We start from the raw sequence: 24,161 nt of genomic DNA, 5'->3' as shown, positions 1-24,161 counted from the left end.
CAAAAGTTATCTCAGGATGGAATAATTTTATTGATATATTTAACTTACAGCAGTGATTGGCACAAAGTAAGCACTTAATAAATATAATCTTTTATTACATGTTGTAGCCCCCACACCCCACTGCAGGCAAAGCACATCACATGATCCATTAACCTGACACTAATCAGGAAGTAGCAGTTAATGTTCTAACCTCACAGACAGTCACCTTGATCAGTGATCTCGTACTCTGAATAAACAATGGTCAATGCCAGCTGGAAATATACTTTCCTTTCACAGGCAGTCATGTGCTAGAGGTTACAACCCCAAGCCATGATTTAGAAGAACTAGGTCATCTTCCTAGCTCCTCTGTCTTTATCCTTGGATGACCCAGGACAACTGCCTTCACCTTTTAGAACTTTGCTATTCCCATCTGTACAACGAGAATGAGTTTCTATGAGGTTCAAAAAGACAGAGGGCTAGGCAGTACTTTGCAAAGGGCTCCTGCAAATGTGATTTCCATTTCCCAGCCTGCAAACCACACACCTCCCATCCCTCACTTTCACTTCCAGAAGCACACTCCTCAGACTGGCACAGCTGTTAAGCCTCCAGTGCAGGGAACAGGTATATTTTAATTTGTCCCCACCCACTGACTTAATGAATTATTTCCCTCCTCCTTCAGGGACTTTCCTAACTTCCTTCTGTAAACGAAGGAACGAGCACATGAGCATACTGTATATAACTATGCTTGGGAAAGCTTTCTTCTTCTCCTTCTTCTTTTTTTTTTTTTTTTTTTTTTTTTTTTTTTTTCCTTAAACCAAACTTGGTTTCTGTTGTAGGCGGTGCCTTCTCTAGCAGGGTAGGGCCACAGTGTGCTCTTGAAGAGGGGAGGGGAGAGGAAAAGGGAAGGAGGAGACTGAGTGATTAAGTCACCCACTGTGAGAGCTGGCCCTCTATTTAATGGGGGGGTCTCTCTGCCCAGGAGTCAGAGGTGCCTCCAGGAGAAGCAGGAGCATGGCTGAGAATCTGGGGCTGAGCTGTGGGGAAACAGCCAGCGTGGAAATGCTGCCAGAGCAGGACAGCTGCAGGCCCAAGGCCAGGAGCAAGGGCGCATGCTGGGCTCTCACCTGCTGCTTCCTGTTGCTCCCCTTCCTCGCAGGACTCACCACCTACCTGCTTGTCAGCCAGCTCTGGACCCAAGGAGAGACCTGTGTCCAGTTTCAGGTAAGCCACACGCCACTCTGACCTGGGGGGGATCGGTGGACTCTCTGCAGGGAGCGGCAACTATTTCAGCTCTGGACAGAGGACAGAGTTTCTTGATGTATCACATTCCTTGTTTCTACATGCAGAGGAAATGTAGAATGGGAGGGGTGGAGAGGTTCGATTTGGTTTTTATTCTCAATATTTCTAGGGAGTGAATTGTCCCTTCTTTTAAGATAGGGATATCCTTAAGCCTCATATTTTTTAGATAATTGTAATCACAGTGTACTGGTAATTTGGGAATATTCTTTTTTATTTATTTTTTATTTTATTTAAAAGAAATAACTTTTAAAACTACTTAACTAGGACATGGTCATTTAAAAAAAAAGTTAGAAAATACAGAGAAGAAGAGGAAGAAAGTCATCGTTACCCAAACTATTATAGCTGACCACTGTTAACAGTTTGGGATATATAATTCTGTACAGAATTATATGAAAGATGTAAAATGGATTTTTATGACATGAGATTATTCTGAGTCTCCTAATATTTATGATTTTATTTTTACGCTAATGAAATCACAACAGCATGATGCTATAGGTACACATTCCTATCTGTGGATGCTGCAATTTCTTTACTCACTCTTTTTCTTGGGTTTAGAAGTTTCTTTTTTTTTCTTTCTTTTTTTTTTTTTTTTTTTTTTTTTTTTTTTTTGAGATGGAGTCTTGTTCTATCACCAAGCTGGAGTGCAGTGTTGCAATCTCGGCTCACTGCAACCTCCGCCTCCTGGGTTCAAGCGATTCTTCCGCCTCAGCCTCCCGAGTAGCTGGGACCACCGGCAGGTGCCACCATGCCTGGCTATTTTTTGTATTTTTAGTAGAAATGGGTTTTTACCATGTTGGCCAGGATGGTCTCGATCTCTTGACCTCGTGATCCGCCCACCTTGGCCTCCCAAAGTACTGGGATTATAGGCGTGAGCCACCGCGCCTGGCCAGGTTTAGAACTTTTTAATCTTTTTAGAGCCTAAGAAAGAACCTCCTGCCTGATACTCTATCACTAAGGTCTTGGGGTGGCCTGGGAGAAGCCTAGTCAGAAAAAGAGTATAAGGTCTAGGGAGAACAATGATAGGGGCAAAGTGTAGGTGTCAAGGAGAAAACATAATTCTTGGCCAGGAATATCTAAGACATACCTCAAAACCTAAAGAATGTGTCCTTCAAGTAATATCCTTTTTAGAAATGCCCCTTCATAATCTGTGATGGCTGACTTAATTTCAGTTCAAAGTATTAAATTACAAAGGGAAAAAATTGGGTTTTCAATTGATTTAACTGGAAACCTGGTCTCTAGGCCATCCCGGCCAGCTTCAAAGCATAGACACCATGAGTAAGGCAGGGCAAATCTGTAATTCTCACTGCCCCATCAGGGTCAACAAACAGACTGTGATTCAGGCAGCAGCATTCATGGCCAGATGCCATTGCTCATAAAATGTAGAAATATGCAGACAACCCTGAAATGCTGTTTATGTTCAATGAGAACCACACGCCATGGGAAGTCAGGCTTTGACCCTTGACCACCAAAGGGCTGGTTCCTGCTAGAAGTCAAATAGCAGCTCCCAGTTGGGGCTCTGGGACTCCGTCTCTCTTTAGCCAGAAGGAGACAGTTGTCTTTGAATGAGACACTGAATGGCCACCAGAAACCAGCACTGGGGTCTAAAGGTAGCCCAGAGGCATGACAGGTTCCCAGCACCAAGACGATGTCTGAGAGCCCTTGGTCAGCAGAAGCCAGGGGATGCCTTTGCCTAGAAGACCATCCAGTGGAACTTCACAGTCCAGGGAGGATTCATGACTTCCCCAGCCAGGAGGGGAGATGGAGATGGAGACCTGAGCTGTCACTAGACAGGAAGCTCACTGAAGGAAGGCATGGAGTCTTTTTTACTCGCTTCTATGCCCCCAAATCTGTCATTGTGCCTGTCCAATTGCAGATGCTCAAGAAATGAGTAAGGCTGACACCATCCATTCTGTTATTAAACCCATCTTCCTGGAGAGCAGACGTGTGAGGATGATTGCAGTTGTGGTTTGCCCAGGCTCTGTAACTTACTAGTATGCCAGAATTTTTAAAAAAAGGGAATGGGAGTAAAGCTGGGCTCATGTAGCAATCAGGGTCCTGAAAAGAAACAGCTGGCTTACTCAAGGAAGTGCATTTATCAAAGAACATTTAAAGAAGATTTTGAAACGGTTTAAAAAAGGGCCTGTTTGCTGAGATGCAGACAGATTGGAGGGAACTGAAAGGGCTGGAGCGTCCAGGACCAGCAACAATGGGAAACCAGTGATCATGCCTTGGCGTGAAGGGCACATGGAGGGGAAGTGTTAGAGAAACCCAGAGATAACTAAAGCCTAGGAGAGGGCGTGCCTGGAAGACGTAAGGGCTCTGGGGAGAAAGGCAGTCACTGCCAAAACATCAGGGAGAGTGCAGAAGGAAGGAGGGAATGCTGACTGCTCCCCCATCCCCCACCCTGCCTCCAATCCAATCCCATTGGCCAGGCTCAGCAGGAAGCCAGGGCTCAAAGGGCCAGGGGCAGCTGAGCCTGGAGTCAGCCTCACAGGACACAGAGCAGGGCCAGGAAGGGTTGAGAGGGCATCCAGAGGGACTGACGGAGAAGAACTGGCTCAGAGGAGACAGGAAAAGACAGGAATCAGGGAGGGACAACCAAAGCAGCCAGGAGAGCTTGGGTAGACATACAGTGAAATATGGCTTACTTCCGGCTATGAAAATAGGCATGTGGCTTCATTTCTTTGAGCCTTTTTCCCTTTCTCCAAAGGGGGTATTAATATCAATATTCTGACAGCACCAATAAGGCATATGCAGGAGCACTGCGTATGCTGGAAATGTGGGGAGAGCCACATGCACATGGTGGCTGTGATGTAATCATCACTCTACCCCAGGCACCAGGCAACTACTGAGAAAATCTGATGTTGGCCTCAGGAAATATGCTATTTAAACATAGAGGCGCTACGGAATTCCAGATGTTCTCCAATGTTCTGGTCCAGCCATAGGGATAGGGGTGGTTCAGGAAAAGCTTTCTGGAGGAGGGAAGGAAGGTACTTGGGCTAGATGCTATGGCTGAGGACCTCATTATAGATAAAAACCAGTCAGATGGGCCAGGTGCGGTGGCTCTGGCCTGTAATCCCAGCACTTTGGGAGGCTGAGGCAGGTGGATCACCTGAGGTCAGGAGTTTGAGAACAGCCTGACCAACATGGAGAAGCCCGTCTCTACAAAAAGTGTGAAATTAGCCAGGTGTGGTGGCGCATGCCTATAATTCCAGCTACACGGGAGGCTGAGGAAAGACAATCGCTTGAACCCAAGAGGTGGAGGTTGCAGTGAGCTGAGATCCCACCCATTGTACTCCAGCCTGGGCAACAAGAGCAAAACTCCATGTCAAAAATAAAATAAATGAAAACCAGTCAGATGATCACAGGTCACTGGTAATAACAAGGTCTTTGAAGATTAGCTGGCCTAAAGTGCCTAGTTTTGCAGATAGGGATGGGGGTCTGAAGGACAGATGAGGCTGAAGTTTTACAGCTAGGGACAGATGGGGCTCAGGAGGCTGAACAGATTGGCTCGAGCCCATACCTCTAGTCAGTGACAGAGCCACAATCAAAACTGGATCCTCTGATCTCCTTCCCTGTGCATTCAGGCAGCCATGTTTGTGCTGTGCCAGGCGCCAGGTGGCCACACCATGGATCAAAGGAAGAAGGAGATTGATAATGCCATGGAGGAAACTATTGCAACTATACCAGTTACTGAGTTTCACCCCTCTGCCAAGCTCCCAGGGAGGAGCTTCATATGGCAAATCTATGTTACCCATAGAGTCACCCATCCAGGACTCCTGGCCCAGCAGAGGAAGGATACTTGTGTTTTTCCAAAGAGAAAAGAAAGAATCAGAGAGCTAGTATATCATGCTCATGTTACAGAAACATAATTAAAAACAAAATCTTCTCCCAACCTAGAAATCCTCTCCACAAAGGTAGTAGGGAAATAAAACAGTTTTATTGTTGAACAAGCATTAAACCATATGATGCACATCACAGGTAATCTACCAAGAGATGGTAAAGATAGAAATCTCACCCCCTTATGCAGCCAAGCAAATATAACCCACTGCACAAAAGTTAACTGAAGAAAAAAAAAAAAAAAGCAAAGTGCATAACAGCATATATAATACGGTACATTCATTTTATGAAAATATTTACTTCTATGAACATGTTTGTAAATGCATAGCATATTTCAGGAAGAGCACAAAAGACATTGGTAATTCTGCTAGCATCCAGGTAGAAAACTGGGTGGCTTGTCTAAAAAAAGGAAGGAGGGAGTCATCTACAAACCTAGCCTCTTTTTTTTTTTTTTTTTTTTTGAGATAGAGTTTCACTCTTGTTACTCAGGCTGGAGTGCAATGGCACGATTTCAGCTCACCGCAACCTCCGCCTCCTGAGTTCAAGCGATTCTCCTACCTCAGCCTCCCAAATAGCTAGGACTACAGGCGCACGCCACCATGCCCAGCTAATTTTTGTATTTTTAGTAGAGAAGGGGTTTCACCATGTTGACCAGGATGGTCTTGATCTCTTGACCTCGTGATCCACCCGCCTCAGCCTCCCAAAGTGCTGGGATCATAGGCGTGAGCCACAGTGTCCGGCCAAACCTAGCCTCCTTCATACAAAATGTGTACACTACCTACACAAAAAAAGTATAGAAATAATAAAACCTGTTAGGACCTTTAGATTTCTGCAGAATATTAGACAGATGTATCTTGAAAGAGTTGTGGGTCAAAAGGTAAAACCCAGTTTGTATTCTGGCCTAGACACTTCTTAACCATGTTACCTGACCCTTTGGGGTCTCAGCCTTTTTATGTATAAAATGGAGATAATTAGAAATAAAGTATGTGAAGTGTCTGTCAGGGAGTAGGGATTAGCAAATGTTAACAAGCATTATTATTATGACCAGGGAATTTCCCTGCTCAGGGAAATTACATCATAGAGGACAACTTCTTCACCTGCCCTGGAATTTGCCATTGCCTGGCCAGAATGCAGGTGTTGATGCTGGAGGCCTTCTTGGTTGATGTTTATGAGCTGTCTCTGGGTCTCCTTCCCCACCCAACTCTTGCCTCCCAACCCCCACTATATTCCTCAATCCATTCTTTACCTGGCTGCACTTGACAGCCCTGTAGGCTGGGCATTCTTAGGGCCCTGCAGTGGCTTCCACTGCCCTCAGATTGGGCTCACTCTGGCCCAGGTGCCCTGAGACCATGCCTCCATCCTCCCTGGGCACAGCTCTGGCACTCAGAGTCTGTGCTTCAGCAAAGCAGAATGCACCAAGGGGGCTCAGCCCAAGCCCAGCAGTGGCACTCCGTACCACACAGTGAATCCTCAGGGATGCCATAGGAGGCATCCCTCCCTAGGGTTTAACCACCGCCCAACCTGTCCTTCCCTTTTCAGTCCTTCTAGAATCATCTGCACGCTTTCCCCACATTCTCCTTGGTTCCCTCCAATCTCACTTCCACGCCTTCCCGAAAATCTCTACAATGCTCCTGGCTTTTGTTCCCTGTACCATTCTTCCCTCCTGAGGCCTCTTGGTCTCCAATCAGACCAATAGGATCCTGTAGTAATGACTTGGGCTTCTGAGTCACACAGACTTGAGAGAAAGCCATGGCTCCACCACATCACAGCTGTGACCTTTTAATAACTTACTATATAGTGAAACCATGCTAATTTTTTTCATATTAAAGATTTTGAGACAAGTGAATGATATCATGCCCACAAAGCATCTAGCATGGTATCTGGTAGGTAAACATGTACAATAAATGTTTTCTATCATTACTATATGCATCATCTTAACAATGGAAATCACACAATGAGGAAACTGCTGTTATTATTCACATTTTAGAGATGGTGAAACTGAGGTTTAGAAAAGCTAAATAATGTGCCCAGTCACACAGTTAAAGCATGTGACATTGGGATTTAAATCCACTATATATATTTCTCCTAATCACTATGTTGTCTGCCTCTGGGCATAAGTCCTACAAAGTATTTGCCTCCTAGGATGGGCAGGAAGATTTAACTATGAAAAAGCATCTACCCTATATTAAGTTCTCAATAAATGTCAGTCCTCTTCCTCCCCTGAGGGTTACCTGGCACACAGAAGGCACTCACTAAATGTTTTCTGGATAAAGGGAGGGATGGAGGGGCGGGCAAGGTACTAGACCTCCCTGGGCCATAGACTCACTGTCTACAAAATGAGGAGGTTAATACACTTTCTATAAAGCACTATGGTGAGAATTCTGCAAAACGTCCAGAAAGCTGCTGCCATAGAGTAGATGCTTAACAGACGGGATTCCTCCCACCCACTTCACCTGGGATGTGCCCTCTTACCTCACTCAAGTTGTTTCCTCTTTCGGAAGGATTATCGATCACGATAATCCCTTTCAGTGTTGTCTAGAGAAAACAAACAGATAGTTGAGATTAAAGTACTTTGTGAATTGCAGACCACTTAGCCCTCAGTGAAGACGCCCCTTCTGTAACCTCAGGAAGCGCCAGCATACCTGGAAGATATTCAATCCAAAGATCAGGTTGTGGCCAAAGGGAAGGGAAACCAGAGGCAGTAAAGGTGCACTGAGGAAGTGCAGAGGCAGGAAGGGTGAGCAAGCCTGGTTGTGAATCCCAGACCTGCAGGCAGCGCGCAGCTGGTAACTGCAAGATCCACTCAGTCGCCAGGTAAAGTGAACATATTGTCGAGTGCCAGGCCGGCTTGGAGAGCTCCTGCATTCCCACCTGATGAAGCACACCCTGCAGACCGCAGCAACACACAGGCTATAAGGGGTCATCTCCCAGCCTGACCTTCTTAAGGAGGCCCTGCAGCTGGCAGTAGCAACAAGCTGGGGATGTGAATGGGTGGGGCATAAGTTCCATTCCCTCAACCCATTTGTGTTCTGAAAGAGCAAAGTTCAAAAGCCTGAGGAAGCCTATTGAATATCCGTCCTTGGGGAAAAGCAGTTGCCACCCAGGGTTCCTATAGCATCCAAATCTATTCCTCGTGATAAAGACATACAAGGGTGACTTCTGTGTACAACTGAAGTCCTAAGACCAAAAGGAGGATGTGCGGAACCAATAATACAGCCCCACAAGCATTTAGTGAATCCAAAGAAAGAAGGAAAGTGAACTTTATGTGGGTGGCCTTTCTGAGCCATCACAGTAGACCTGGAAGGAAAGAATTATTGTATGCTTTCTGAATCTATCAATTCAAATATATACACATAGTCTGCTTTTATTTATGAGGAAACAGTTCCAATGAGGTCAAGTGACATGCCAGAATCAGAGCACCAGGAAACAATGGGGTCGGGTTTTCCAAATTTGCTAAGCTGCAAACACCAGCATCTTTGCTTTGTACTGTGCTGAATGTTGCACGTAAAGCCCTATCCAGGGTGCTTTAAAGGATAATGAAATGAAATGGCCACAGAATAAAACATTTCCAGATTAGAGTTATCTTTGTGCAAGTGTAAACAGGGAGAAGCAAAAGGAAGAGACAAAGAAGCAAACATCTGCATATTTCTCCTGGAAGTGGTAGGAGGATGTTTTGGATCATAAAACATTCATGCCTTTGCAATTGCAGCATTTATGATGGCAAGAGATGAAAATCTCTCCCTGTTTATGAATACAGATAGACAGTGACTATAGTACATGGGAAGAAAGGCTAAGTGGATCATTAGTTAAAATACACTTAGGGGATTTTTCTGGGGAAATGCCAGGAAATCTCAAAGACTATCTTGCTTCAGGCTTGTTCATCTATTGTACACTCCTAATATTTAGAAATCTCCTAATATTTAGAAATCTCCTAATATGTGCCAGGGTCTGTACTTGGTCTAAAGATTCAGATTCCAAGCCCTCCATGCACTCTTTAACCTTGGACAGTTGCTTGACCACTTTTCATGCCATTCTAAGCCATGAAAAGGTGATGCTGACCCTTCCTTTAAAAGTAGCTGAAGTATTAGATGAGAAAAACACGTAAAAGCCCAATACAGGATCTGGCACCTGGGGAGCACTCAACTAAACTTCAATCTCCTCTTTCCCTTTATATGTTCTTCTGCCCAATTTGAATAATTAAAGTAATTCCAAAAACACACTATGGTCAGTTGAGTCAGAGATTACCAGTCAACATCCAAAAAAATAAAAATAAAAATAAAAAATAAAATGAAAGCAAAAATTCCCTGACCTGCAAGGACTAAGGAAAGTAGGGGAAGGAAGGCATTGGCTCTTTTTTGCTAGGGCTAACATTTCCTGGTTGGAGCCAACACCCCATCTCCCTCTAAGATGCATGCCCATGGGCATACACACTTGCTTTTTCTGACTCTGGCTCCTGGCTATGCCTTGCCACTTCAAACAAATATTTCTAGAGCCACAGCTATGCTCCACATGGAGCCTGATGAAGACCTTTAGAAGCCCTAGCACCAAATGACAAAAAATTTTTAATGAGAACAAAAACATGTCTTTCCTAGATTTTTGGATTACAAAATTCTGGCTGAGATCACTGCATCCTTACCCCCTCTCTGACTCTTTTTCTGGCTCTGCCTTCCTGATGCCTGAGAATCTGTGTGTTTTGCCAGTTGGATAATCCAGCAAAACTGCCAGGCACTGTCTGAGGCACTAGGAATATAGATCCCCACCTGTGGCCAGGTTGAATTCTACCAGAGCGAGAAAAGTCATAGGCACACAAATAAATAATAAAATTGGATCCTGGATCTCAGCCAGTGGTTTGAGAAGATATGTAAAGGGGAATAATCTCATTATCGGATACCATGTCTATTCAATTGGAGGCTAATATTGACACCATGACCACCTCTTAGGAACCAACATCTCCTTGGTGCCACCAGAATAACGAGAAGTGATGGAGATGAGTGAGGGCTGGTACACAGAAGACATTGCATTGGCCCGGTGTCTTCGGGAACCATCCTGATAGCAGGCATTGGGACAGCTGTAGTGCATAAACCTTTTCCCAAATAAGCTATTATTCCATCCTCTCAAATTTTTCCCTCATTCATTACTGCTTCCTATCACAATAATTTTCCTCCTGTGACAGAGTCGTTATTAAGAGAAGCAGCAATGGAGGGTTTAGATGTTGTTCAAGGAGAAAGAGTCTCAACTGATGTCCTTCTTGTGGACCCTTGGAATGTTTTAGCCTTCAACATCTGCCAACAGGCTCTGTCACCACCTCCAGATGTTTAGTGGCATTCTGGACCACTAAAAGCCATACTTTTCCATCCATATATGAAAATAAAGTATGTCCCCAAGTTATAAAAGCCCAGCAAAGCAAACAGGGAAATATCTCCACATCTCAGATACATGTTAATGACAATGGGATTCTAAGTCAAAAAGGAATGCTCTAAACTCTTAGCTGAGTGTCAGCTTAGCCAAAGACCAGCAGGATGTTCAACATTTCTCAGTGGAGAATTAAATAAAGCAATAGAAGGCCAACCAGGGCAGGTACCTTTCCTATACCAGAGGATGCAATGAAGATCTCTCTGATTCTCTTTGAGAAGTCCACCTTCAGTTTTCTGCCTTGCTTTGTGAATAGCAAGGAAGGCAACAGGCTACAGAATAAATTCATTTCTGGGCTGCTTCTCTACTTCCTCAAGACCATCCAAGTTATCGATTCTGGTTAAGTGATCACGGCAATTGGGTTTAGGTTTTCAAAGACTGCTGTACTCATGGCCCTGTGCTAAATGCACATAATGCATTCATTTCCCAGTAGAAAGCCTTGATGTTTTCCAACTACCCCCATGTCCCGTTGGGCCTCCTTGCTGTTGTGCAAGCTGTTGGCCTTGGTGGAATGGTCATTACCTCTTTTATCACCTGGATAACACCTGCAGGACCTGTAAGACTCTGTTCTGAGGCAATTTCTTCTGAATCTCCCACTTCTGGGCCAGGCTTCTGTGTCCCTACACATTCAATAAAGTAACTACACTTACTATGTTTCTTTGGATACCTTGAATCAATTCATAGTGGTTGCCTCTCCTGGCTGGGAACACAGGCAGCTTAGAGAGAAGTAGATAAAGGATAGCAAGATCGGGATGGATAGAGAGAAGTAAATAAAGGATAGGAAGGACTTTGAATGCCAAGACAAAATGAGGTTGGACTGGGTCTTAAGGGCCATGGGGGGCCATTGAAGGTTTATGAGCAGAGTAGTATCAAGATAAAGTGATGCTTCAGGAAAAGCCCTCTGAAGGCAGGCCAGGAAATAGATCAAGGAAAGGGAGAAAACAGAAGTACAAAGACCCTCCCAGGGGCTGATGGAAGAATCCAGGAGAGCAGCATGCCAAGGCCTGTAATGGAAACACCATGGGAAAATTTGAAAAATAGAAAGGTCATCCCTTGGTTTTGTGGAAGAAGAAAAAAGAAAATTTCAGTTCTGGTAGTCAAGAGAAAGCAGTAATGGTGTCTTTAGCAGAATTGAGAAGCGGAGGGAAAGGGGATGGAGAGACTATAAAGACAGTTGGTCATTCAAAGACATGATTTCTGCCCTCAAGGGGCTTCTAGTAGAGGTTTAGGTAGCATGGCCTGGGAGTGGATAAAGGCTGGAGGTCCAGGCTCTAACAAGATCACTGATATCACGGACCTGCTCACAGACCTAGACTCAGCAATGACATGATTACATCTACATGACTACGCAGATAGATGGCAAGACATACATATATATGGCACCATATCACAGACACATGCACAGATGCTATAACATGTCAATTTATTCTCCCCCACTGATGGAGCTGTATTCTCGCACACTCACACAGACATACAATTCCTCATTCATAAGACAGTCCTCCCTTGATAGTCGCAGGATTGATTTCAAGAACCTTATGGATACCAAAATCTGCAGATGCTCAAGTCTCTGATATAAAATGGCATAGTATTTGCACACAACCTAGTCACATCTTCCTATATACTTTAAATCATCTCTAGATTACTTATGATACCTAATACAGTGTAAATGCTATGTAAATGGTTGCTATGCTGTACTGTTTTTTATTTACATTTTTTATTGTTGTATTGTAATTTTTAAAATATTTTGCATTCACAGTTGGTTGAATTTGCAGATGTGGAAATCATAGAACCTGACTATACACTCACAACACACACATTTTGAGATGTAAAATAGATCAAGTATTCATATAATAAGAGACCCGCTCTATTAGTGAAGACTGTGTGGCAACAAGAACCAAATCAGAAGATTGGGTTGAGTCAAAATCATATTAGAAAAGGCTTTTTGAAAAAATATATCATAAATTTTGTTTTATCTTTATTTTTTATTGATACATAATATTTTACATATGTGTGGGGAACATGTTATATTTTGTTACATATATAAAATGTGTAATGGCCAAGTTAGGATATTTGGGGTATCCATCACTTTGAGTATCTATCATTTCTATGTGTTGGCAACACTTCAAGTTTTCTCTTCTAGCTACTTTGAAATGTACAACACAATATACAGTTACTAACTATAGTCATCATACTCTGCTATCAAACATTAGAACTTAAGCTTTCTATCTAACTGTACATTTGTACCTATTGCCTAACCTCACTTCATCCCCCCTCCTCCCTTTCACATACCCTTCCCAGCCCCTAGTGTCTGTCATTCTACTGTCTACCCCCATGAAATCAACTGTTTTAGTTCCCACGTACCAATGAGAACATGCAAAGTGTGTCTTTCTGTGTCTGGTTTATTTCACTTAACATAATGACCTCCAGTTCATCCATGTTGCTGCAAATAATGTGATTTCATTTTTTATGGCCAAAAAATGTTTATACATTGTGTGTGTGTGTCTGTGTGTGTGTGTCTCTGTGTGTGTGCAAACAATGATGTTTATATATTTATACACACACACACACACACACACACACACACACCCCACATTTTCTTTATCCTTCCATCCACATCTTGACAAAGATGTGGATCAGGTTGATCCCATGTCTCTACTATTGTGAATAGTCCTGCAATAAGCATGTGAGCATGACTATCGCTTTGATATATATATACTCATTTCTTTTCTTTTGAATACGTACCCAGTAGTGAGATTGCTAGATTGTATGGCAGTTCTGTTTTTAGTTTTTTTTGTTTTTGTTTTTGTTTTTGTTTGAGAAATATTCATACTATTTTCTATAGTGGCTGTACTAATTTATATTTCCACCAGCCATGTATAATAGTCTAATGCATGACATTATTTCTAAGCTAAGAGCATACTTTTGCTACTAAGCTTTGTGCTCAGGTATGTGAGTGGTAGTTCCTTCATTTTCCATGCATTTTCATGCATTTTCAGTGACTCATACATTTTCTGATTTGTTCTTCACCTCAATCCTATGAGTAATTTAGGGCTAGGTATGTTATTATTCCCACCTTAGAAATAAGGACAGCAGGCCGGGCGCGGTGGCTCATGCCTGTAATCCCAGCACTTTGGGAGGCCAAGGCGGGTGGATCACGAGGTCAAGAGATCGAGACCATCCTGGTCAACATGGTGAAACCCCATCTTGACTAAAAATACAAAAAGTTAGCTGGGCATGGTGGTGTGTGCCTGTAATCCCAGCTACTGAGGAGGCTGAGGCTGGAGAATTGCCTGAACCCAGGAGGCGGAGGTTGCGGTGAGCCGAGATCGTGCCATTGCACTCCAGCCTGGGTAACAAGAGTGAAACTCCGTCTAAAAAAAAAAAAAAAAGAAAAAGAAAAGAGAAAGAAGGACAGCAAAGCTCAGAGAGGAAAAGTCTTGCTCAAGGTCATATTGTTAATAAATGGTAGAAGCACGATTTAAATTCAGATCTGCCTCCAAGGCAGTTACTCTTCCACCATCATGTGGTATCTGAAATAGCTCATAAACTAGGGTTGCAATTATTTTTAAAGTCTTTATGTATTACACAGAAACAAGGAAGAATTGTTGAGGCTGATGAGAAGGAGAATATGGCCATTATTTCCTTTTCTGTGTCATTTTGTAAGAAGAGTCCCAATTTTTAAATTGTGGTAGAGAAAGAAAATAAAGCAAGTGCCATTATTTGTTCAAATAACAAAAGCATAGACAAGATGCTGAGTTCCCCTAGAATAGAACAGGAAAAGCTCTCAAAAAAGAACCTTAAAGTCAAGCTTCAGAGACAAGCCTAGGAGAGGGGAAGGTCATTGGAAGTGTCAGGTGAGGAAAGTAGAGAACTGAGATGCAAGATTCCCATCCACAAAAATGTTTTCATTCTCATTTCCCTCGTCACAGAGTACCCAGGCTGGGCAGCAGAAGCACTGTAACCATCCCTGTGCTATCGGCAGCTGTGTGAGTAGTGGGATCAGAAGGATCATATTTGGTTTAAACTATACTTTCTTTCCCAACAGACTCTTAAAGAACAGGAGTTTGCACCTTCACATCAGCAAGTCTGTAAGTATGCTCATCTTCAATGCCTTTCCTTGTAGGGAACAAGAACATTTCTAGTAGTTCTGTACACAGGAAGTTCAGAGATGAGTCTTTAAGTACAAAGTTGCTAAGCTGAGGGATGCAAACACAGAAGAGAAGTGAGGCTCCTCTGCAGGAACTAAGAAGGCAAAATGGCACCGTGGCCAAGTGCATGGTGGAATTGATGGCCTGAACGCAAACCCCAGCTCTGGAATCTACTAGCAGTGTGACTTTTTTGGGCAAATAATCTCACCTATTTCTGCCTGCATTTACTTACCTATAAAAATGGTTATACTAGATTCTACTTAACATGGTTAATGTGAATTAAATCTGTTAATTTCTAGGAAGGGGTTAGAATAATGTCTAGCACATCAAAAGTATGTGATTGATTTTTGCTTTCTATCATTATCAACACCATCTTTATAACTGAATTTAGACCATGCCTAATCCAACATAATAATTTCTGAGAACTAAAGGGAAATTCTAAGGTCTTCTCAACAGGCAAACAGAGGCCCAGAGAGGGAAAAGGATCCACCAAGGTCATATAGCTAAAGAATAGTTCCCATCCACTACCCATCCCATTTCTTTTGGGCCAACCATTCAGTGAATATAGTTAAAGGGATTATGGAAGAAGCTAAAAAGCCAATGCACTCCCATGAAAGAAGTTGGTGAGAAGGAACAGTGAGTTGTGCTTTACTGAGCATTGACCATGTGCCAAATTCCTGCTAAGCACCTCCATCTATACTGTGCCCATCTTAGATGGGAAAACAGAGTCTCAGACAGGCTAGATAAACTTGCCCAAAGTCAAGGGGCCAAGATTCATTTGTGTTCAAGACTCTTCTGAGTTTCCCTGTCCTCGGTGGTGCTTGCTGCAGGTGTCACATCCCAATTCAAAATCCTTCAAGGAGTAGCACTGGACCAAGCTGGAAGAGACCACAGTTTCTCTCCTATGATAGGCACCATGCAACTCACAAAGGGCCATCTTCATTTCAGTCACCCTTTGTCTCATACAAAGCACATTTCTCCTTTTGTTACAGATGCACCTCTTAGAGCGGATGGAGATAAGCCGAGGGCACACCTGACAGGTAAGCATCCCTGCTGTGTTTTACGGGAGACCATGAGCCAGAATCCTAAGATCTCTTACAGCATGTTACCAAAATTCACTCTAGTAGCTTAAACTGGAAACTACATTCCTTGGTAACAGACTCCTCCTCCTCCTCTCAATATTCCTCTGTGTGTGTGTGTGTGTGTGTGTGTGTGTGTGTGTGTGTGTGTGTGTATACATTTGTGTGTGTGTGTATACAACACACACAATCAACAGATGAATGGATAAAGAAAACATTTGTGTGTGTGTGTGTCTGTATACATTTGTGTGTGTGTGTATACACACACACAAAAATGTTTTCTTTATCCATTCATCTGTTGATTCACACTTAGGTTGATTCCATATTTTTGCTATTGTGACTAGTGTTGCAATAAGCATGTGAATGCAGGTATTTCAGTGGAAGGTTTTTGGAATGTCTTTTTCCCTGTGGAGAGTCCATGTCTCTTGGGCATTTTCTTTCAGATAGAATCTGCAAGCACCACCAAGGACAGGGAGACTCAGAAGAAAGAGTCTGTCTTTCCTGTCTCTTTCTTTCATTCATACACCCAGTCGTTCAGAAATGGCTTCTATCTGACTCGGAGCTGCAAGTAATTCTGGATCTGGTCACAGACAAAAAGTCCCCAGAGTTGCCAACTTATGCAGTTCATCTGCACCATATTCAAGATGATGTAACTAAACATTTACCTTCAGGGAAGTGTTTCCAAAGAATTTTCATTGATATATGGAAATCAAGAGAAATCCCATGCTATCACCAGTTGGTCAACTTTACAAGTCTAGTGTAGAAATCCCAGTCATCTCACACCTGGAGTTTCTATACCTCGGAGACTCCAGAGGAAAGAACAAGACAGTACAAAAGGATGTTTTAGAACCCATTGAAAACCTAGAATGTTAAAAAGGAAGCATACCCTTCTGACCTATAAGAAAATTTGCAGTCTGCAGGGGGATATCCATGTGGCCCAAGACATTGGTATTATCATTTGACTAAGAGGGAATTATTTATGGTGAGCTCTGAGTGAGGATTCGGACCAGGGAGATGCCAAGTTTCTATCACTTACCTCATGCCTATAAGACAAGTGTTTTGTTCCTGTCTTATAGGCATGTGGTGATAGAAATAGATGAATAGAGATAAAACAGTTCAGTCAATCACTTATGGGGCAAAGAATGGGAATTTGAAGGGTCTGGTGCCTGGCCTTGTCATAGATAAACGAGAGGCATTCATGGGTTTTATCTGAGTCATTTTGGGAAAGAATAATTCTTGCAGCAAGCCATTTTTCTAAACAGAAGAATAGAAAGATTTCTTAACCTTCACTGTTTCCCAAGATCATAGGTCTAAGGTAAAATTAAAGTTTTTCAGGTCAGACCACTCAGTCTCAGAAAGGCAAAGTAATGTGCCCCAGGTCACCAGTCCAAAACACTACTCTCTTTGAACAAATGTGTATGTCCACTCACATATTCTTCATTCGTTCCTCCCTAAAGCAGTTTTAGCTGTTAGTTATATTCGATCACTTTAGTCTTTGACAATGATATGAGACCCTTTTTCAGTAAAGTCCGCAGTTTCCAAACGAGCAAATTAAACCTCTCTCTTGTCTTTCCAGTTGTGAAACAAACTCCCACACAGCACTTAAAAAACCAGCTCCCAGCTCTGCACTGGGAACACGAACTAGGCCTCGCCTTCACCAAGAACCGAATGAGCTACGCCAATAGATTCCTGCTGATCCCAGAGTCGGGAGACTACTTCGTTTATTCTCAGGTCACATTCCGTGGGATGACCTCTCAGTGCAGTGAAATCAGACAAGCAGGCCAACTGAACAAGCCGGACTCCATCACTGTAGTCATCACCAAGGTGACAGACACCTACCCTGAGCCAACCCAGCTCCTCATGGGGGCCAAATCTGTGTGTGAAGTAGGCAGCAACTGGTTCCAGCCCATCTACCTCGGAGCCATGTTCTCCTTGCAAGAAGGGGACAAGCTAATGGTAAATGTCAGTGACATCTCTTTGGTGGATTACACGAAAGAAGATAAAACCTTCTTTGGAGCCTTCTTACTATAGGAGGAAAGCAAATATCATTATGTGAAAGTCCTCTGCCACTGAGTTCCTAATTTTCTTCATTCAAATCTAATTATAACCAGGGGTTTTCTCAGGGTAGGAGTAGGGGGGCATTCCACGGGGACAATGGTTTAGCTATGAAATTTAGGGCCCAAAATTTCACAGTTCATGTGCCTTATTGATGAGAGTACTAATTGGAAAAAGACTGAAGACGGCAAATATATTATCATGGTTGCCTGGAGGACTGGTGAGTTCCTAAATATTAAGACACCAATCGCTAAATATATGGATGATCTACTCAGGTCAGGATTGAAAGAGAAACATTTCAACACCTTCCTGCTATGCAATGGTCACAAGGGGTCCAATTATTGTTCAAATTTATCACAAATTTTCTTTAATTCAGAAGCTTTGAAGCAAGTTCAAGGAAAGCTCTAGAAAACAGCATAAAACCTTCACAGGCAAAATCCTTCATCAGTTTTTCCATAGACTTTCATGCCTTGCCTAAAAAAAAGAAAAGAGAGTTGCTACGTCTCATGAACATTCTCAAGGAAGGAGTTGGTTTTCGTGTCATCTACAGTATATGAGAAAAGCCACCTTTCCTTTGATTATATACACAGAGATCAAAATAAGCAAGCATGAGTTTCACATGTGTATCAAAAATACAACAGCTGCATGTATTCAGCAGGGTTTTCTTGAGCACCTATTACGTTCTGGGTGCTACCTTAACCCAGAAGACACTATGAAAAACAAGACACACTTCACTGAAAACTTATGTGAACACCGCTAGATGCTTCCTGATCAAATATCCATCAGCATACTCTAAAGAATAACTCTAAGTCTTTAAAAAACAAAAATCATCTGAACCTGTTACATCAGATTTCTGGCACTCTCCCGACTATGGAAGATAGCCAGCTGATTAGGTCCCTCAAGAAACCTGAAGACAGATATCTAGTTAACTAGATCAACTATAAAACCAACTTGTTTGATGTTGGAAGACAGTGTACTTATTCCCTGGGGGAGGGGAAAAAAAGAAATCAATCACCAAATCTGGAGAAGTTAACCTAGATCTTTGAGGTTTGATTTGCAACTTTATATGCAGAGTATTATGTGGGTATTTTTTCCTTAAAATATTCAAAGGGATTTACATATGGGATTAGCTAATGGGCCTAGCCAAGACCTTCCCTGAAGGAGAGGCTGGACATCGAGGAGGTCCTTTCTGTGCTTCAGTGGGTGCATATCCTCTGGTCTGTAAGATTTTCTCACGCTAATGTGTCAAGGGCAGGAGATACAGCTCTTTTCTCTTAGCCTTTTTTGACTGTCTGTAAAGCAGGAATCTGCCTATTTGTTTCCCAGGAGCAAATGAGCTCATGGGAATGATACATGTTAACTTCATGTGTTCTGTGGCATCTGAGCATTTTGGTATGATATGACCAGTGACATTGGCCCCTATTATAAATGCTCCCTATCCTAGGAGACCTCATGGATGAGTCTGAGAGCAAATTTGGCACCAAAATCACTCTCACTCTGGTTTCCAGTAGACTATAGAGGCAGAGAGGCACTTGGGAAGCCCCTGAGCAGAGTTTCCAATACAGTAGGAGTACTCAATCAAAATTTTTTGAGTTATAACTAAATAAAAATTAATATCTGATTTCTCAGTTTGGAGGTTAAGGCTATAAATATATTTTCTAACCTCTGCTAGGCTAACTTTTAAACCAGGCCTTTTTCTCACCTTCACATTACCAAAACAGTCAGCGCAGACTCAGTGAAAACACAGAGGAGTGTGGTTGCCTCCACCTGGCTCACCAGAGTCTTCATAGTGGAAGTGAAGCCTGAAAGAAGGTGGGTAGGGCCCAGATGACCTCAGGGAAAGGGCATCTCAGATGTAGGAATTACCCTTGACTTAAAGCAGAAAAGAAAGATTGCTCAGTAACTTCAAAACTTGCTTGATAAGAGAATATTCCCTCAACAAATTCCAGGGACAATATTTATTGGTAGATCAAGAATGTTTCCTCAATAATTCTAGTCTAGCTCCGTGAACAGAACTAACGCCCATTAAGAACATAAAATGTTCTTTCTGGACCAGTCTTCATGGTGCATGAGAGTACCAGGCAGCTTGGGTATGCAGGAGGAGATTTGCACACAAGTGTGGCCTGCTCAAACCTGCCCACTGTTCCATAGGTGATCTAGTGGATCTGTAAGTTTATCCCAAGACAGGAATTTCCTAATATTCTAAGACCTTTGAGGCTTTGGGAAATTCTCTGCTGCGTATTTACTTTGTTCCTGTCATAAGCTTGTTTTTTAAAGAATGTGTCATAGCTTAAGTTTTTACTGCTGATTTTGTTAAATTTTGTATGGTACAGTGTACCTTTTACAATTCAGAAAGGCACAGTCAGACGTTCCTAATAGAGCTCATGTCAGAACTTCTGTTCCCAAGGCATTACCTCCATAGCAAAAATTAGTGCACTGTTTTCAAAAGTGAGGTAGGAAAATGCTTTTAAGATCATGTAATGTTACCCTAAAAGGGGCTAACAGGATGTATTTAGGGTTTTGGAGGGAGAAAGAAGCATGCTTTAGAAAATAGTAAATTGAAGGAGAAAATGCCTTCCTGGTTAAATCTCTCAAAAGACTGAATTCAAATCAATTCCACAAATATTTACTGAGTACCTACTGGCAGTGGAGACACAGAGATAAATTATTTAGTCTCAGATGCAGTCATTCTAACTTCCAGCACCTCCACTATCTGCAAATCCTTTCATTTATTTCAGTTGTATTAGCTAATTAATTTGCTAACTTTAGGCACATGAACCTCATTATGAAAATGGGTGCCATTTGATGAAGGCTTATGTCTAACAAACTGATTTATATTTACTCTAACTGGTTTTTTTTTTTTAAATAGCTACTCAAGAATAGTTTCCCATAAATCAACGGGGTAAAAAACAAAGTTATCATTTTCTGTGGTAGAATCCATTATTTAAGCCACATAGATAGAGAGGTTATTATGTGCTGGACTCAAGTTTGGTCATCAACACCCTTAAAAATATTAGAACTTTATGGATGACCCAGGAATGCTTTGAAAATCTGTGTTCCTCAGCAAATGCAGAAACCATGATCAAAATGCATAGAATCACTAACATTTTTATGCTAGCATGGTTTCAATCTATTTGGCAAAACAGAATTGTTTATGTTACTAAAATTTGTAATTTGTTTTTTTTACTAAGGTACAGTAAGGAAAGGGAAACGTATACCTTTTCACTTCCTGAAATGTGTCAGGTTGAATCAGTAACAGAGCACACCAGAACAACTATTCAGTTCTCATCACCCCTCAGGAAATTCCACGTCTGTGCTAGTCAATAATCCCCCTGGATTATAAAAGTTTAACTAACTCACCATGTACAAGGCATGGCCATTGCCAGTATTCTCTTGCAAGATATTTTCCCAGGCCCTTATTCAATTCTGTTTCCATGATTGTGACATTGAGGATTAATTCTGCAGGACAGAGCTGTTTATATTCTGTACCTTAAAAACACATGCAAAAGTCTCTTGCCTCAAGATTTCTGGTTTTCCTATGGCCCAGAGTCCAGTAGTATCTTGATATCTATAACAGAATTTTTAAGTGTACATCATTATCCTAGATATTAACATTTTTGCATTACATTGGCAGTTGGACCTACAGAGAATTTAGCAGACGGTTAACCTAATAAGCCTTGAATCCTTTTGCACCAGTGATGAGAGGATGTGGATCAGAGCTGTCATATCCATGCCCTGCCAGCCTCTAACAACCACATTTACAACTTCCCAAGTTCTGAGACACACTTGCCCCGACCTCTTCCATCATCCCATTTTAAGACAAAAATACTGTATCATCCTGCATGGGAGACGTTACTTGCCCAGGGCCACATGATGAGTTAAAGGCAGACCTAGAGTTAGGAAGCTATCTTCCTGCACCATAATCCCGGACTCTTCTAACCTCTCTACTCTTGGCAAATAGTGTTCATTTTAATGATTTGAAAGAAGAAGGGAGAAGTATTTTCACATACCTATAGGACAACATGGAAGTGAAAGGAAACTTCTTCTGTATCTCCCCAGAGAAGAAAGCTAGGGCTACAGAGTTGCAGTTACAAGGTTGCCCTCTCTGGTTTGAGCCCCAAAGGAACTTTCTACCCAAAAATAGAATTTTTTTAGGAAGTTATTTCTCCATCCCTGGAGATACTCAAACAAAGGGCTTGTTACAACAGTTTTTGTAGAAACTATTTCTTCACAGAGGTTGGGGGAGAGATTGAGCCAAGGGAGCTCTGGGGTCTTTTTCAAATCTATGATTATGTGGTCATTTTTAATTGACTTCCACATGTTCTAGTTGATCACTACAAAACTGGCAGACCTTCTCAAGAGTTCATTGGCTTCCAGCCTAGAATCAGCTGTCGTTTCCCACTTGTTCAGAGAGTGTCCAACACAAAACACCCCTAAGATCTTGGCCAATAGAGACACGTTGTGGAATTTTAGAGATGACAGTATCTGCAGAATTTATTCCAAGTTACATCATTTCAAGGATGAAGAAACCCAGGTTCAGAGGGATGACATGGTGGCCAGTGCCAGACAGTAGCTAGTTGGAGTGCTGAGAGTAGAAATTACATCTTCTGACAATAAGCCCAGCAGTGTTTCAACTTCATTCATAAATCATATATTTTTTTGAGCATCTATCATATGGCAGCATTTTCCTGGATACTGGAGAGCTGAGAGGGAATGTGACAGGCAAGCCCTACTCTCACAATGTATACATTCAGTAGGAAGGAGATATACAGTAAATAAAGTACTAAATAAAGTAGCTGAGCTTCATCAAATGATTTTATTCTTAAAGTCATTAAAACATGCAATGTTCCCCTTTTATTTGTTTCAGGGGTTTACAGATGGAACAAGCTTAGGTGTTTATGTGGTTTTAGTGATAAACCCCATGTGCTTTCATTTATTTTATGTTTTATGTTAAAACATCAACCCCAAGGTAAAATGCATATTGTATGTTGTTGGATATGTATTTAACTGGTATGCATCCCATGTCTTTGGGCACTAGTGTATGAATTCTAATCTCTGTAAATGAAATATTGTATGTGTTAATATATTTAATAGATGTAACTTCATAAACTGGCATTGAAGACTGAAGGATTTTCACACTAATTGTCAATTATTTTGTTAATGTGTTCCTTTGTTTTTCTTTCTAGATTAAGTCTAGAGTAACCTCTTGGGATTTTTAAAAATGTATCTAATTCTCCATGTACTTGGCTACAAAATGACAACTCAGTTATAATAAACCTTAAAACAAACTGATTGTGGAATACCACAGATGGTGTCATTCTGAAGGAGGGAAAGAAAGGGAAAGAGAATATACAGGGTTCCTTTTATGAATTAGAAGACTTTGTAGTTAAGTAGCTTAATCTCACTCTGAACAATTCTGAAAAAGAAAGAGAGGCCAGGGAGACCCATGCCAGTATATGGAGGAGCCCAAATTCCGATCCAGGTCGGTCTCCGACACTACACCATCTGCCTCTCATCAAAACAGCAATCCACAGGAATCAAAAGAGTTCAACACATCCATCACTTTATATTTTCCAGTGCAGTAGCTAAGGTCCCTGTTGGTGCCCAGTCAATATTAGATTGAACCATATTAAATTGCCAATTCTGAGGGTCAAAGGGGTCACATGCCAGAAATTTCATTTGTTTCCACCTGATAGTTGTACGTAGAATCAAACATTAAGGGAGAGGGGGTAAGGCTTTCCTCTAAAACATTAGACTCAAAATTTCCCTCCCAGTGGGGAACCAGAATGTATGTATTGATGGCCTTCTGAAATTCAGTTCTCACTCTACTCCTGGGGGTGATAAGAACAAAATATTTTTATACTTGGGGAGAGAAGTGAATTATTTGTCTTAAATTTATTAAAAACCAGGTATCTGCAAAAGTCATAGTGCCAGTTCTCCAGAAGAACAATTTGATAGTCATTAATCTAGGTCACTAATGACAACTTTTTCAACTAATTCTCAAATGGATTCTGTATGCCTAAGAACTTCGGAGCAAAAAGACAAAACTATCCAACGGTCTCTCCTGATGTTTGTCCAACTGTCCACAGGGGATATCTAGTGTCCAACCAGAGCCCAGCTAACATTCAGTCAGGACGCACAGGAGTGGCATCTGTTCCGATTTCTTAGATGGGATTCTGATTAACGGATTCTCATATCACACTTGTCAGATATTCTGACCACTATTCCTGTTTACATTCCTTCCACTCCCCCTCCACAACACACCTGCATCATCATCATCTTCATCATAAGCCAAAATAATTATGCCCAAGATGGAATTGAAGAGGTGGCAGTGGATCCAAAGTCCACT

The 24,161-nt window shown here is 42.0% G+C and overlaps 1 protein-coding gene across 1 annotated transcript; it reads left to right on the top strand.

The window, feature by feature from the left end:
- The first annotated feature begins 781 nt into the window (after positions 1 to 781).
- Positions 782 to 23,667, top strand: TNFSF15 (TNF superfamily member 15). Its single transcript, XM_003925195.4, has 4 exons — positions 782 to 1,200; positions 14,576 to 14,618; positions 15,671 to 15,718; positions 17,334 to 23,667. The coding sequence occupies exons 1-4, from the start codon at positions 937 to 939 to the stop codon at positions 17,786 to 17,788; spliced, it is 810 nt and encodes a 269-aa protein (XP_003925244.1). The 5' UTR covers positions 782 to 936; the 3' UTR covers positions 17,789 to 23,667.
- Positions 23,668 to 24,161: the final 494 nt, after the last annotated feature.

This window comes from Saimiri boliviensis, chromosome 2 (genome assembly GCF_048565385.1).
Source record: "Saimiri boliviensis isolate mSaiBol1 chromosome 2, mSaiBol1.pri, whole genome shotgun sequence".
Classification (NCBI taxonomy): domain Eukaryota; kingdom Metazoa; phylum Chordata; class Mammalia; order Primates; family Cebidae; genus Saimiri; species Saimiri boliviensis.
This window is presented reverse-complemented; position numbering and strand designations above follow the sequence as displayed.

Bases quoted from the DNA above. Each gene is read 5' to 3' on its own strand.
- TNFSF15 (XM_003925195.4), top strand. From the start codon at position 937: ATGGGGGGGTCTCTCTGCCCAGGAGTCAGAGGTGCCTCCAGGAGAAGC. The intron at 1,201-14,575 runs GTAAGCCACACG...CTTTCCCAACAG, and splicing joins AGACCTGTGTCCAGTTTCAG to ACTCTTAAAGAACAGGAGTT. The intron at 15,719-17,333 runs GTAAGCATCCCT...TTGTCTTTCCAG, and splicing joins GCCGAGGGCACACCTGACAG to TTGTGAAACAAACTCCCACA.